Here is a 13,813-nt window from a genome sequence, read left to right as displayed (position 1 = left end):
AGAGAGAGAGAGAGAGGAGAGAGAGAGAGAGAGAGAGAGACAGAGAGAGAGACAGAGAGAGAGAGAGAGAGAGACAGAGAGAGAGACACAGAGAGAGAGAGAAAGAGAGAGAGAGAGAGAGAGAAAGACAGAGAGAGAGACAGAGAGACACAGAGAGAGAGAGAGAGAGAGACAGAGAGAGAGAGAGAGACAGAGAGAGAGACAGAGAGAGAGAGAGAAAGACAGAGAGAGAGAGACAGAGAGACACAGAGAGAGAGAGAGAGAGAGAGAGAGAGAGAGAGAGAGAGAGACAGAGAGAGAGAGAGACAGAGAGAGAGAGAAGAGAGAGAGAGAGAGAGAGAGAGAGAGAGAGACAGAGACAGAGAGAGACAGAGAGAGAGAGAGACAGAACTGTGGGACAGGTGAGACCGAGACAGAGATGCACTTCCTCCTAAAATGTGAAACATTCAATCAAATTAGGAACTTTTACTTTAACAAATTCAACTCTGTAATTTCAGATTTTAAAACATGTAATAACAACTCAAAATTAAAAATACTCCTAGGAGAAGGAGATAGGAAGTATCTAGCTGCCCAATATGTCCTAACATGTCACAACATGAGGGACAGTGAGTGACACACACACACACACACACACACACACACCACACACACACACCACACACACACACACTGTATGTATGTAATTAATAACCAATCTAGATGTTATATTAATAATATTGTATATTAATGTTATTGTGTATTAATATTATTGTATGTTTAATTGTGTTGATGCTTTGGCAATACTGTTTCTAAACTTTCATGCCAATAAAGCAAATTCAATTGAAGAAAAAAAAATGAAAAATTGAGAGAGACACACACACACACACAGAGGGGAGAGAGAGAGACAAAAACAAAGACAGAGAGAGAGAACTTCTATATGAAACTTATATTTTATTTCTTTTATTTATAAATAATAACATTATTATTGTGTTTAAATGACAACTGTCATAAAGTCATGATGTTACACACTCCAGTACGAGAAGAAGAAGAAGAAGAAGAAGAAGAAGAAGAAAAAAAAAACTGTGCCTTCCCGCTAGCCGTAGCGAGGAGCAGGTCAGGCCCAGCCCACTAGAGACTCGGTTGCTGGAGTGCACGCCGCGCATCAATATCTTTGTGATAAATTCCCCTCTAACAAAACCCACCCTGAAGTAAGACATAAATAACATGCCTTTGCCTCTGCAAGTGTTTAACTTTCAGGTGAGTCTTAACCATCGCTAGTTTTGTCATTTCTAACCAGTCAATACTTCTGAAAACTGAACTTGATTTGTCTTCATTACAGTGGCGTAACCTTAGCTAATGTTAGCAGTTAGCTTGCTAGTTTAGGCTAAATAAACGTAGCTCCGGTCCAGTTCATGGTTACATATCACAATGTAAGACTACGCAAGACCAGCATCGTGCGTCCGTTATGTTTGATAATGCCTATGAATCATCTAAGAAGCAATATTCCGTTTAATTAAATCACTAACGTAAAGAATTAGCTAGCGTTTGGCATTTGTTGTCAAAGGTAACGTTGCTGTCATTCCTAACGTTACAGTGCGAAGTGAAGACAACCGTAAGTAAAAGAAACACAATCACCGTCACTGCCGGATGCTGGTCTTTTAATGCACAGTCTTCAATGTGTGGACGTTTGCCAGTAAAACAGTTGAATTTGAGAGATCGTTTTAATCGAGTTGAGGAGTGCAGGCTAACCACTGACTGAAGGCCTCCATTGACTGACCGTGCTGACGATATCAGCATAGTTGTAACATGAACAACTATAACTATAGCTAACCAGTAGTCCGTGTAGCTGTTACTGATGCGCACACATCTTACGCCCGGTTCAACACAGAACTCAACATAGACGGAACAACAGCTCGTGTTTATCATAGCATCACAAGCTAGCAGTGCAAACCGACTTCCTGTTATTAGCAGTTTGTCCCGTTAGCTCCACATCGTAGCTAGCTCAACGCTCAAGAATACCTGAGCTGAAGTCCTACAACGACGGCGATTTGAATGTTTTTAGTCTCAAATGCGCAATACAAGTCCACGTTTTCTGCATGCTAACGTTAAACCGGCAGTGCTGCATCAAATGTAGACGTGGTTGTGTAATACGTGTCAGTACAATATTGGATTATGCGTTGTACTTGCGTTAGATCTAAAATATGTTTTGCCGACATGAAATATGAATGTACCTTGTTTGGCGTTGTTTAGGCCCAGTGTCACTGTGGGCTCATGTGTTTTAACTTATGTCATGTGATGTGATATTCATTAAATGAGCCCATCACTTTGATTACATTATGACTGGGTTATGTTATCATACTTCTGATTATGTCTTTGTTGTGTACTTTTTCATTTCTATGTTATTCTAATCTCTGCTAAACTGTAAAAACTGTAGAACTGACTGAAGCGCTTTCTGAAGTACCAGTGATGTCTGAAGCTTCGGACGCCGTCAGTCTCGTGGTATTCTTCATTTAACACAAGCTTGGACACAATGTATTGATACAGTGCACTTCACCAGAGTGAAAGCAGCTTCGGTGTCACGCCCGTCTCTAATCGGCCTTATACACGTGGCTTTACATGTGATAACACACACACACACACACACACACACAGTACTAACTCCTACTAACTATACAACTTCTGCAAGGACTTTATCCTCCCAAAGGTAGCGTCCGTTCAACATCAGCCTGGTAGCGTGTTGAAAAGCTAACAAAGCAAACGGTAACATAGCGAGTGTTGCATCTGTGGCATCGCCACACCGCCTCTTAAGAATCCCGTGTGCTCATTTTGCCTTGCTTGTTGCCGACCATGCATCCCATTTAGAACGAGGCTTAATACCTTTCGTGAATCACTTCTGCCACCGTTGAAATCATCATAAAAATCCCATTATATCCAATTGTGTAGAACATTTACAATACAATCAATTCTCACACATCCATTCCCCGATCTGCCATTAGCAGTGTGAACCAGCTCTGTTTTATGATTGTAGTTATTCAGGAGCAGGAGAAGTTTAAAGCCCAGTGGACATTGTGATTTACCATCCAATGATTAAAGTCCCTGTGTAGAGCAAAGTGGTACCGTGCCATGCTAGCTCATCCTATGATCGGCTCCTGGCTCTCAAACGAGGTCCGTTGTTGAGGTTCACGAGCCAGCATCGACATTAGCTCCAGGAGTTCAGCCTGGGGGATGCTGGCGTAGCTCGGCCGCTGGATGGCGCTCCAGCACACAGCTTGTTGTGTTTTTTAATGCTTTTTCATGCTGAATGAGTATTTCCAAGATACTAATAAGCACATTTCTGTTCAACACAAGATTTAAAGTGGTGCTTTGGTGTGATTCTTTGTGGAGACACTCAGTTTTACAGAACTGTCGATTAAATCGTCTCATCGATGAGTCGACAGAATGGTGTGAGTGTTGACTAAGAGGACAGTCCTAATCTGGAAATCTGACACTAGTCGTCATGAAACATTTCTATTACAGTCCTAGTGTTTTTTTAAATGTATTTCCGCTATATTGTGGATCACGTGTTGCCTTGTGATTTCTGCTGACCTCTGTGTCTGGTGTGTTTCTCTCAGGGGTCTGTGGAGCCCATGCAGATAGACGCAGACCCCCAGGAGGACCAGCAGAATGCTCCGGACACCAATTACATAGTGGAGAACCCAACACTGGTACTGACCTGACAGACTGTCGTATACACACACACACACACACACACACACACACACACACACACACACACACACACACACACCTTAACACTAACCCATGATGATGGCATACAATGTAACTGTTTGCCAAATACAGTTATTTGCATGAAGCTGTTGTTTAGTTTCACTTTACTGTACTGGCCATAAGTATTTCTCATAGTTGTAGGTGAGATGGTGAAGTCTGCACACCAGTGCTCCTGTAAAGGAGATCCAACCGTGAAGTAATGTTCCTCATGAACACATTAAGTCCATCATAGCCTCTTGCCTTGTCGGTAAGGTTAGATGTGCAATCCTTTGTGGTCATTATTATTCTTTAACTTGATTATCAGTGCTTGGGGATGTGCAACACATAAAACAACTAGAAAGTTGAACTCTGTAGAGCGCAGATCTCCTCCAGGTGAGTCTGCAAACACCACTGCTGTAATGTTTGTCAAACACACTTCACTCAAACTAAGAAACAAACGTTGTACAAGCAGTCGAACACGACACTTCACACACACACACACACACACACACACACACACACACAGGTAAACTCCAGCTGATGTGCAGCAGTGTGTGTACAAGTAGTTCTGTTAGCGGTTAGCCAAACAGAACAGCTCTCAGCTGTGTAACACTAGCTGATACACAGCTGAGAGCACCAGGAGGCCTGTTAGGAGTCACTAGCTGAGGAGTTAGGAGTCACTAGCTGAGGAGTTAGGAGTCACTAGCTGAGGGGTTAGGAGTCACTAGTTGATACACAGCTGAGAGCACCAGGAGGCCTGTTAGGAGTCACTAGCTGAGGAGTGAGGAGTCACTAGCTGAGGAGTTAGGAGTCACTAGCTGAGGAGTGAGGAGTCACTAGCTGAGGAGTTAGGAGTCACTAGCTGAGGAGTGAGGAGTCACTAGCTGAGGAGTTAGGAGTCACTAGCTGAGGAGTGAGGAGTCACTAGCTGAGGAGTTAGGAGTCACTAGCTGAGGAGTTAGGAGTCACTAGCTGAGGAGTGAGGAGTCACTAGCTGAGGAGTTAGGAGTCACTAGCTGAGGAGTTAGGAGTCACTAGCTGAGGAGTTAGGAGTCACTAGCTGAGGAGTGAGGAGTCACTAGCTGAGGAGTGAGGAGTCACTAGCTGAGGAGTTAGGAGTCACTAGCTGAGGAGTGAGGGACGAGTCAGCAGGATAAAACAGAAAGTCACCAACAATGAGAGCTCCTGCAGCATGCAGCTCTAAAGGGACATGAATATATGATGCAGTTTGCTGATTAGCTGTGGACAGACACAGAGCTTCACACTCACTCAGTCACAGACCAAACACATAACCTCTCTCCAGGCTTGGGCCTTGCAGAGGTAAAACTTTTGAACGACAGCATAGTACATGAAAACAACCTTAACTTTAATGGAGCACCTAACCCAAATATGCTAAATACAACAGAGCTACTATGACATCACAATCTGACAGCCTGTCAAGCTATAATGTGACATGATCCTTTGAGAGCAGCGGGTTCCACTCTGTGCTAATAACACCTCTCCCTGTGTGTAGGACCTGGAGCAGTATGCCACCAGCTACAGTGGCTTAATGCGCATTGAGAGGCTTCAGTTCATCGCTGAGCATTGCCCTCAGCTCCGGGTGGAAGCCCTGAAGATGGCCCTCACCTTCGTCCAGAGGACCTTCAATGTCGACACTTATGAAGAGATCCACCGCAAACTCACAGAGGCCTCACGGTATTCTGCTCAATGGCCCTGTGGCTTAACAACTCTTTTGAAGAGAGTGCAATCCTGATTTGAAAACGGATCATATTAGCGAGCGGTGTACTCTTACCAAAGAGGTTGTTGATTCCTTAGCACTCTGTGGACCCAAATGTAACATGCATGCCTTTTACACCACAGGAGCTTAACTTCCTGTAGTTAGTTGTGTTCCCTGTTCTGAGCATACCTGGTTCCAGACCTGTGAATCCACCTAATTCAAGTGGACTGATTCCTCTGACGTCGTGACACGAAACGGCGGTTTCCTGATTTTTAAAAAGTAATCGACGAATAAGTGCAGCGACCGGCCAATCGGAGGCAGGAGGGGGGCCGACGCCGCTGTCAGCTGTGCCCAGAACTGAGGAATAATAACGACAACAACGGAGACTGCCGCTGCTGTCCACACCGTGTCGTTCTGCTGCCAGATGCCGGGTCGAGGCTCGGCTTCTTTTTCCGTGGTGTCTTTGTTAGCGGATGGCGGCCCCTCTACTCTTCTCCAGTCTTCCTCGTTTGTGTCTGTAACCGTAACATTAAGCTCTGGCTTCCGCCTCCTTACAACATTTTCAATCTTCAACCCTAAAGTAATCCAAAACATTTCCGCCAATCCTGTCTCGTCTCTCCTGTCAACCTCCTGCTGCTCGTAGGACAATTCATATTGTCACATATAGCGATATCGACAGCTGTTAACACAGGCCCTAGCTCGGCTCCATGAAAACAGTTAAATCAGGAGAAAGGTAGCCGTGTGTGCTGGAGAAGCCACAGTGTCACCGTTTCACTCATTTTGTCAACCTCTAATGTAATAGATGTTTGTTGTTGTTGTTTAGGGAGGTGCAGGGTGTGCCGGACACGGTACCTGAAGGTGCTGTTGTTCCTCCTCCCCTGGACTCCGCCTGGGCCGAGTCCACTAGGAAAAAGGCTCTGCTCAAACTGGAGAAACTGGACACCGATCTCAAGAACTACAAGGGGAACTCCATTAAAGAGAGCATCAGGTATGAAGGCACACGGCGTTGTTAGCATCAATGATCTTACTAGAGATGGCAGATCGAAACCAGACGTTTTTCAGCTGATCGGCCATGACAGGTGACCGTTTGAATACCTGACACTAGCTCTAAGCAGCTGATGATACATCATTAGAACTAGCAATGCCAAGATTTAAAGTGACAGTGAGGAACTTTTACCTGGTTATGAACCAGTCTCAGTTTAGTCCTGGTCCTCTATATGACCTCCATCTTACTGATGGTCATATAGAGGACCAGACCATCAGAGAGGAGATGGTCTATTTCTATAGAGTTATTCTTAATGCTCGTCATCGGTGCTGCCAAATCAGATGGAATCATGCAGGTTCACCAGAATCTCCTTCAGCTCAGACTCAAGCAGACCGATCCACCATGGACAGACCCAGATCCTCCAGTAGAGACCGGTCCACCATGGACAGACCCAGATCCTCCAGTAGAGACCGGTCCACCATGGACAGACCCAGATCCTCCAGCAGAGACCGGTCCACCATGGACAGACCCAGATCCTCCAGCAGAGACCGGTCCACCGTAGACAGACCCAGATCCTCCAGCAGAGACCGGTCCACCGTAGACAGACCCAGATCCTCCAGCAGAGACCGGTCCACCATGGACAGACCCAGATCCTCCAGCAGAGACCGGTCCACCGTAGACAGACCCAGATCCTCCAGCAGAGACCGGTCCACCGTAGACAGACCCAGGTCCTCCAGCAGAGACCGGTCCACCGTAGACAGACCCAGGCCCTCCAGCAGAGACCGGTCCACCGTAGACAGACCCAGGTCCCGCTAAATTATGATCAGGGTGTCTCTTGCAAGTTACCATTTCAACACCACGCAGTAGCTGGGCCTTAAGATCAAGCCATTAAAGACCCCATCAGAGACGAGAAGGTTGATGCTGATTCGTTTTGCCAGCTGCTTTATTAGACATGCTTGGAGAGGCGAGCTGACTCCTGCCAGTGTTTTCTTTACGAGAGCCTTGTCCCTACATCTACCACCTCTTTGTCTTTGCCTCCCCAGGAGAGGTCACGATGACTTGGGGGATCATTACCTGGACTGTGGAGACCTCAGTAATGCCCTCAAGTGCTACTCCCGAGCCAGAGACTACTGCACCAGTGCCAAGCACGTCATTAACATGTGTCTGAATGTCATCAAGGTACAGCACCATGTCCCACAACGTTGTCATGTGGCAGTAAGCATTGTAACAGCTGCTGGTGGGAGTTCTACATGCTTGCGATGTCATGTTTTTACATGTATTTAGTCTCATAACGTGGGGTAGAAACTACTGCGGGGGCTTTCAACAATTTGACTTGAGCACACAAAGTACATGAAGGAGTAAAACCTGTCCTCTGCTCCCACAGGTTAGCGTTTACCTCCAGAACTGGTCCCATGTACTGAGCTACGTCAACAAAGCAGAATCCACACCAGAGATAGCAGAGGTGAGGCCACAGTGTCGGCACTCTGTTCACCTCACAGTCTCACAATGACACAGAGAAGTAGCCATGCACCCATCGCTGTAAACAAGGAAGAAGTTCTCCACTGCGATGACAAATGCCTTTAGATGATGGTGTTTCTGTTTCTGTTTGTTTAGCAAAGAGGAGAGCGAGACAGCCAGAATCAAGCAGTCCTCACCAAGTTAAAGTGTGCTGCAGGTAAGTCAGCGGTGTGCTCTGTTATGATGATGATGATGATGAGGAGAAGAAGCTCCAAGTCACTTCTTCTACTGTGATATGAATAAAAGACATTTGTGGAGGGTCTAGTCGTCTGACCTGCTTCGTTGCCGTTTCAGGCCTGGCAGAGTTGGCCTCTCGGAAATATAAACCAGCTGCCAAGTGCTTCCTGCAGGCTTCCTTTGACCACTGTGACTGTCCAGAGGTGAGTGGTGCCATGGCGCTGCAGCTTGACCCACACACACATTCAGTTCAACTGAAGCTAAAATGATGCGTCAGTGGGGGGGCAGATACAGACCAACAGTGTGTGTGTGTGTGTGTGTGTGTGTGTGTGTGTGTGTGTGTGTGTGTGTGTGTGTGTGTGTGTGTGTGTGTGTGTGTGTGTGTGTGTGTGTGTGTGTGTGTGTGTGTGTGTGTTTTCCCTGCAGCTCTTGTCACCCAGTAACGTAGCTGTGTATGGAGGGATGTGTGCTTTGGCCACATTTGACAGACAGGAGCTCCAACGTAACGTCATCTCCAGCAGGTAGGAGGAGTTCAGCGAATGATGACTGAAACACTGTATCTGGTACGTTTAATGACTAGTAGGCGATGGTAATAATCTTCTTTTTGTTTTGTTATTTTTCTGTCCTCAGCTCCTTTAAGTTATTTCTAGAGTTGGAACCTCAGATCCGTGACATCATCTTCAAGTTCTACGAGTCCAAGTACGCGTCCTGTCTCAAGCTGCTGGATGAAATGAAGGTGAGGGTTTCAAACGAAGGCTACGCGCCAATACTAGTTATTGTAGACTGTCACTGAAAAGGCATCAGTTTGAGACTGTTCTGAGGGTCTATGGAAACATATTGTGTGATGAGTGTATGTATGGTGTGTCCTCCAGGATAACCTGCTGTTGGACATGTACCTGGCCCCACACGTCAAGACGCTGTACAGCCAGATCAGGAACAGAGCCCTCATCCAGGTGAGACACGCACATGCATTTACAGCAGGGGTCTCCAACGTCTTTCAGGCCAAGGACCCCCAAACTGATGGAGAGATGGAGCAGGGACCCCCGACTATATATGTTGTATAAGTTGTGTTTTATATCAAACTGGGCCTAGTGCCATGTATAAACATACCTTGTTATTGTGCATTCAATACTAAGCTATTCAAATAACACACAGGTTATTATCTTCATGTTTTTGTTGTAAAGGTACAGTGAGTAGGCCAATGCCAATATCAACATTGTCTGTCAATTGCATGATAATCATTTATACAAGCTATTCAAACGGACGTTTTTATTTTAAACATAAATGTGGAAACGAGTGATGAGTGATGGTCTATTAGCATATTAGCCACTGCCATGCATAAACATACCTGTTATCTTGTACAATACTGAACTATTACAATAATGGACAGATTCATGTTTTTTGGTCGAGTTACAAAACGATCCATTTTCGCTCATAACCATGTCCATACATACACATGGCACAATAATATACTGGCCTCAGTAGTAGCCTGCTATGGATAGGAGCTGCAGTGTTTTAGCAGGAATATCTTGATGATAATCAAACATGATTGCACAAGGATTCGTGGGTGACGTAAATATCGTTTACAAAGGTATCTTCTTTTTAAATAATATGCAGCGTGCGTCCTTGTGTCTGGGATCTTAGTCAGCTGGGGACTGAATGGGCTCTCGGTCAATCACGGAGAACCTGACAGAGCCAGCGTGTAACATGCGGCCTCCTGATTGGCACAGCGGCGATAGGGGCGGGTCCTCCTCTTTGTGTGCAGGAGGCTTGGAGGGACAGGTCCAGGCCAGTGTTGCCAACTTGCCGACTTTCTCGCTAAATCTGGTGACTTTCCGAACCCTCTTGGTGACTTTTTTTGTCAAAAGCTACTTGCGACAAATCTAGCGACTTGTTCTGGTGTTTTGACTCTGACGTGATAAGAAGTAATGGCCTATTTCAATGGCAAAATAAAAAAAGGAACAGAAGAAAATACACTGTATGTGGTTCTAAACATATTTAGGGTATTTTTTTACTCACTTTTTTACAATTATACAAATTAGGCAATGACATCATTTAGTGATTTTTTTTTTTTTTTTTTAATTTTTTTTTTAGGACAGCCAATAGCTACTTTCCATACTGACGAGTTGGCAACACCGGTCCAGGCTAGTCTCACGCTGTGAGTGAACCGGTGCCCAGCTGGAGAGAGCTCCTGTGTGTCGCTGAATGTGTGCTTTTCTGACTGAAAGACAACATCTTCTGCCTCATTTATCCATTCGTTGGATTCATGTGTATTTAAAGACATTTCAATTTGTGGGGAAAAAAAGAAGAAATTGTCTAATCAACCAACAATTTCACAGACCCCTGCAGTACCTCCACAGACCCCCTGTTGGTTTACGCTGTTTATGCATTCAGGCGTGATGTTGTCTGTCCGTCCGTCCGTCCATTCTTGATATCTCAGGAACATCTGGAGGTTTGTTTTGGTTCAGATTTGGCACTAAAACCTGTAACTGCTGTGTGAGAGCACTGCAGAGCGGCAGCTGTGAGCTAACAGTGGGGCTCGCTCACATGCACTGACAGCATTAACATGCACTATAAGGCAATGTAGACTAAGCACAGATACAGAGACTCGATCCTGTGCTCAGGGAGACGATCCTCCTCTAGATCTTCAGAGAGTCCTTTGATATGTTCATGCTCTGAATGTCAAATAGAGAACCTTTAAATCCCAAGGTACCAAAGTAACTAGTGTCTGACAGTTGTGTGTGCATGTGTTCAGTATTTCAGCCCCTACGTGTCAGCAGACATGACGAAGATGGCTCAGGCCTTCAACACCACAGTAGCAGCTCTGGAGGACGAGCTCACCCAGCTCATACTGGAGGGGCTCATCAACGCTCGCATCGACTCCCACAGCAAGGTGACGCACGCACACATGCACACACACGCACACACACACACGCACACGCACAGGCACACACACACACACACAAAATGTTGAAGCGAGTAATGTGCCGTTTGCAACATTCTGAACGGGGGCTCTGACTTGTCGATAGATCCTGTATGCGAGGGATGTGGACCAGAGGAGCACCACGTTTGAGAAGTCTCTTCACATGGGCAAAGAGTTCCAGAGACGAGCCAAAGCCATGATCCTCCGAGCCGCTGTGCTGCGCAACCAGATCCACGTCAAGGTAGGATGTCTTCTGATGCACTCATCTGGAACGGTTCTCTATGATTTCACAGAGACTCAGTATCCCTCCATGAGCAAGCACTGAGAGAGAGGATGCTTCTGATTTCAGTTCTTGTTGGATAGACCAGTAGAAGAGCTGCTGCAGTGTGTGTGTGTGTGTGTGTGTGTGTGTGTGTGTGTGTGTGTGTGTGTGTGTGTGAATAACGGGACCAGCTGGACTCATTTACAGATGTTAGAACACAGACTGCCCGTCTTCTCCACAGGCTATCATTTGTACACAGAATACACAGAATCCCAGATTTGAATGTTGTTTTGTTTGTAACGCGACGCCTCGCTCGTGTCTCTTCTCAGTCTCCACCCAGAGAAGGCAGCCAGGGGGAGCTGACACCAGCCAACAGCCAGACCAGGATGAGCACCAACATGTGAGGAGGACGTCCTCTTCAGGGTCTGCACGCTCACTCTGCTGACAGCAGCCGCAGACTGGAGGGAAGGGTCTCCATGTCATCCATCAACACCAACCCCCAGCCCCGCCCGCTTCCTGTTGATCTGCTAAGGACAGAAACAGCCCACAATATAAAGACTTCAATGTTCTGAATCCCCATCCGGTGAAATGGGAAGGTCCTCTTAGTGTGACCATGTGGATGTTTTGATGAAAGCTCAGCACTCAGATGTACGTTACTGGTAGGAGATGCACTTTGCTCTGCTTACACATGATGGAGGCCTCATTAACAGAAACCAGATTTTAAAATAAAAACACCTACCTGACATGCACTCACTGGTGGTTTCTATGCAGCAGCTCTGTTGTCTTCCAGGGGCTGGACTGGACCGCGTCAGAAGAACAAAGGGGGTCCGCTGTGTTTGGATGTGATGAGTGCTGAAACTAAAAGGAGCCGTTTCTCCGTCAGCCTCTCTGAGCTGCAGGTTTAAAGTGACACTGTGTAGGATGTAGTGGCCTCTAGTGGTGAGGCTGCAGATCACAGCTAACCGAACAGCCCTCTCCTCACTACGGTGGTTTAGTTTGTCCATTCTGGGCTACTGTAGAAACATGGTGGAGTCTGTGAAGAGTCAAGAGTCCCTATTTAGATATGAAGGGCTCATTCTAAGATGACAAAAACACAATTGTTAGCTTCAGATCATTATACACTAATGAAAGCATAGTTATTCATATTTAATTTCTGCTGATTGATTCACAGAGATCCTACACACTGGCCTTTAAGGCTTAAGCTGGGTTTAAACCTGGGTTGTGGAATAAAATCCTGTTAAACCCCGCTGCTGTTTCCAAGCTGCAGTGCTCCACAACGTCATCTGTGGTTGTAGAAATCACCTACATGTCACAAGATAAAGTAATAATAAAGTAACTATCTATCTGGAGGTCACTGCATCAGAGGTTTAGACCTGGTTTGACAGACATTTGAAGGGGACATATGATACATTTGTGTATCTGGACTGGCTGCCAACCCACAAACTGAAATAGGACAATCCAGGCCCAGTTCTACAAAGCCAGTTCAACATAGCCAGGTTATATTAACTAACCCGAACAAGCAGAGAGATCCTCTAAGCTGGTTATCAGCTCTGTAAATCAACCAGGGTTTCTCTTTCTGGCTGTCAGCGTGTTAGCATAAAAGGGGCGGCGTTTGCAGTGTCTGACCAATCACAAAGCAGCACAAGTCTGCTGTCAGCAGAGCGGGATGTTTCACAAACAGAGAGAAAACTAGGATATCAGCTGATTGATGAAAGTAACAGTTTAAACAGCAAGAAATCACTGACTGTGACATGTACATCCTTTCTCTATCTGTCACTTTAAACTGTTACTTTAGTCTGGATTATGACTAGTTATACTGTAGTTTTTTTTAATGTTGATTTGTATACCTGCTTCAGTGCAGGTTAGGTGTTCAGGTCATTGTTCATCAGTCCTGCTCCCTAGTACAGGATCAATGAACGCGATAGAACACGTCAGCCCGTCCTCCGTCATGTGCAGCTCTGTAGAACAGATCTACAGCGTGACAACTACCGCAAGCCAATCAGAGAAGACCGGCCTTTTCCTTCAGGAGGGGGCTTAAATAGACAGGTACTAAAACAAAAGTTTAAAACAATAAGCATGAATGAATGTTCAAAACCAAAACTAAAACCAAAAAGAAAATAAGCCTGATTAACTCACTCAAATTTAACTCTACATGTCATCATTCACCCATTCACACCCTGATGACAGGTCTACCATGTAAGGAACCACCTGTCCATCAGGACTACAACATTCACACTGATGACAGGTCTACCATGTAAGGTACCACCTGTCCATCAGGACTACAACATTCACCCTGATGACAGGTCTACCATGTAAGGAACCACCTGTCCATCAGGACTACAACATTCACCCTGATGACAGGTCTACCATGTAAGGAACCACCTGTCCATCAGGACTACAACATTCACACTGATGACAGGTCTACCATGTAAGGAACCACCTGTCCATCAGGACTACAACATTCACCCTGATGACAGGTCTACCATGTAAGGAACCACCTGTCCA

General features: G+C 45.7%; 1 protein-coding gene across 2 annotated transcripts; it reads left to right on the top strand.

The window, feature by feature from the left end:
* Positions 1–938: 938 nt before the first annotated feature.
* Positions 939–12,051, top strand: gps1 (G protein pathway suppressor 1). Of its 2 annotated transcripts, XM_068724841.1 has the most exons (15): positions 940–1,236; positions 2,414–2,478; positions 3,591–3,683; positions 5,240–5,421; positions 6,267–6,431; positions 7,472–7,607; positions 7,813–7,890; positions 8,043–8,103; positions 8,241–8,326; positions 8,550–8,644; positions 8,754–8,859; positions 8,996–9,076; positions 10,879–11,016; positions 11,153–11,287; positions 11,638–12,051. In XM_068724841.1, exons 2-15 carry the CDS (start codon positions 2,446–2,448, stop codon positions 11,710–11,712), a joined length of 1,464 nt encoding a protein of 487 aa, XP_068580942.1. In that variant the 5' UTR covers positions 940–1,236; positions 2,414–2,445; the 3' UTR covers positions 11,713–12,051. The 2 variants fall into 2 exon arrangements, with proteins under 2 accessions (XP_068580941.1, XP_068580942.1); XM_068724840.1 differs by lacking the exon at positions 2,414–2,478 and having other exon boundaries at positions 939–1,236.
* The last annotated feature ends 1,762 nt before the right edge of the window (positions 12,052–13,813 follow it).

Source organism: Cebidichthys violaceus, unplaced genomic scaffold (assembly GCF_023349555.1).
Source record: "Cebidichthys violaceus isolate CVI_PGR_0920_01 unplaced genomic scaffold, fCebVio1.0.p SCAF_32, whole genome shotgun sequence".
Classification (NCBI taxonomy): Eukaryota; Metazoa; Chordata; class Actinopteri; order Perciformes; family Stichaeidae; genus Cebidichthys; species Cebidichthys violaceus.
Note: the sequence above shows the minus strand (reverse complement) of the source record. Positions and strands in the feature narration are given on the sequence as shown.

Bases quoted from the DNA above. Each gene is read 5' to 3' on its own strand.
- gps1 (XM_068724840.1), top strand. From the start codon at position 1,204: ATGCCTTTGCCTCTGCAAGTGTTTAACTTTCAG. The intron at 11,017-11,152 runs GTGACGCACGCA...ACTTGTCGATAG, and splicing joins GCATCGACTCCCACAGCAAG to ATCCTGTATGCGAGGGATGT. The intron at 11,288-11,637 runs GTAGGATGTCTT...GTCTCTTCTCAG, and splicing joins GCAACCAGATCCACGTCAAG to TCTCCACCCAGAGAAGGCAG.